Here is a 1,624-nt window from a genome sequence, read left to right as displayed (position 1 = left end):
AAATAGAAAATAGAATAATTTGGGTTGATTAATGTGACAATACCTTAATATTTTGTGAAGAATAAAATAATTAGACATGTGAGTGATGCAATAAACGGCAGCGTATTGGGGTGTTTTATTTACACTTTCACTTTTTTAAGTTTTAAGCTTTAACCTCTGAAAGGCAAAGCCAAGAAGTAAGAAGCAATGAAAGTCATTGTCACTCAGATTAGAAGCACAAAAAACACAAAACCATAAAAATTACAGCTTGTTTTTGTTTCCCTTTGCAGAAAACGTGAATTATGCAAATTTCTAGTTCCTAGCTCCTAGCTAGCTTTCCCTCACAATTTTCCATTTTTCCAATCAGAACTAACTTGTCCAATTTCAAATTTCGAATTTCACTCTCCACCACCCAGATCCTCTCGCTCTACGCTCGTAGACTTGTTTCAGAAAGGTCTGAATTCCATGTTTCATGCTTTCTTGCTTGTCTATTAGGATTAGGATTCCTTCACTTTCATCAATGCAATTTCTGAGCTTTTTCTTTCAGTAACTAATTTGCATGAATGGGGCTTCACTGATTGTTCTCGGTTATTATTGGATGGTACCAATAATGGGGGTTTGTTTGGGTAGATGATGAATACATAGGTGTATGTACGGCTACGCTTTTGTTAATAATCTCTGTTTAATTCTTGAGCTGCTTTGGTTGCAGCTCCTTCATTTTTGGGAGGGGGTATTTTTGGAGTTTCTTTGTGAGAGTGGATTTTATCAAAATTCTAGCGAAATGAATTCAAGTTGAATTTCACCAAAGAATGATTTGTTATGTAGTTATATTTGTTATTGTATTCAACTCATCACTCCTGTTTTGAACATTGCTCTAGGTTCCGTTAGTTTTGCAGACTTGGTAAGTTCATATGTTTACATGGGGTGGATGAATAATCTGCTTGTTCTTTAGTGTAACCGTGGACATTTTGGAGAATATGATTTATTTTTATCTAACACAAAGGTCAATGGAATTCCTCTTTTGAAGTATGTTCATTTCTATGCAGGCATGTATAAGAACCGGTTGCAAGAATTGGCTCAAAGAAGCTGTTTTAATTTGCCAGCCTATTCATGCATCCGAGAAGGGCCTGATCATGCTCCTCGTTTCAAGGCAACCGTCAGCTTCAATGGAGAGACATTTGAAAGCCCTACATTCTGCTCTACCTTAAGACAGGCAGAGCATGCAGCGGCCGAGGTGGCTCTTAACACTTTTGCAAAAAGGGGCCCCTCTAGAGCTTTGGCTGCTAGGGTTCTGGTGAGCAGTTGTGATATTTGTATCATTCTGTCTCCCTTTTTGCTGGATTTCATTTGTGCATTTCTTTTTATTGACTTGCTTAATATATGAATTGCATAATTGCTTATCTATTGCCATTCAGTGGGTAATGCATAGGAGTGTCAAAGCAAATGATAATAAAGTCCATTAGGTGGTTTGGACATGTGGAAAAAGATTGTTAGAGTATCCTATGAGAAAGGTGGACTATAGAACAGTGGTTTGTGGTAGAGAAAGACCTAAAAAGACTCTTAAGTGAGATTTTTGGGTGAACGATCTCACAATAGACATGATACATATGATAGGGCGTATTAATGTCATTTGAGATAAAAGAAA

The 1,624-nt window shown here is 36.9% G+C and overlaps 1 protein-coding gene across 1 annotated transcript in view; it reads left to right on the top strand.

Annotated features, from left to right (window-relative positions):
* The window catches only part of LOC107646480 (double-stranded RNA-binding protein 2), a 3,499-nt gene continuing 2,031 nt past the window's right edge, over positions 157-1,624 (top strand). Inside the window, exons 1-2 of the mRNA XM_021104071.1 lie at positions 157-433; positions 1,026-1,273. Coding sequence (XP_020959730.1) covers positions 1,028-1,273 — 246 coding nt within the window. The 5' untranslated portion in view covers positions 157-433; positions 1,026-1,027. The remainder of the gene's footprint in view (positions 434-1,025; positions 1,274-1,624) is intronic.

This window comes from Arachis ipaensis, chromosome B06, assembly GCF_000816755.2.
Source record: "Arachis ipaensis cultivar K30076 chromosome B06, Araip1.1, whole genome shotgun sequence".
Lineage (NCBI taxonomy): Eukaryota > Viridiplantae > Streptophyta > Magnoliopsida > Fabales > Fabaceae > Arachis > Arachis ipaensis.
The sequence above is the reverse complement of the archived record's forward strand: the minus strand, read 5'-3'. Positions and strand labels throughout refer to the sequence as shown.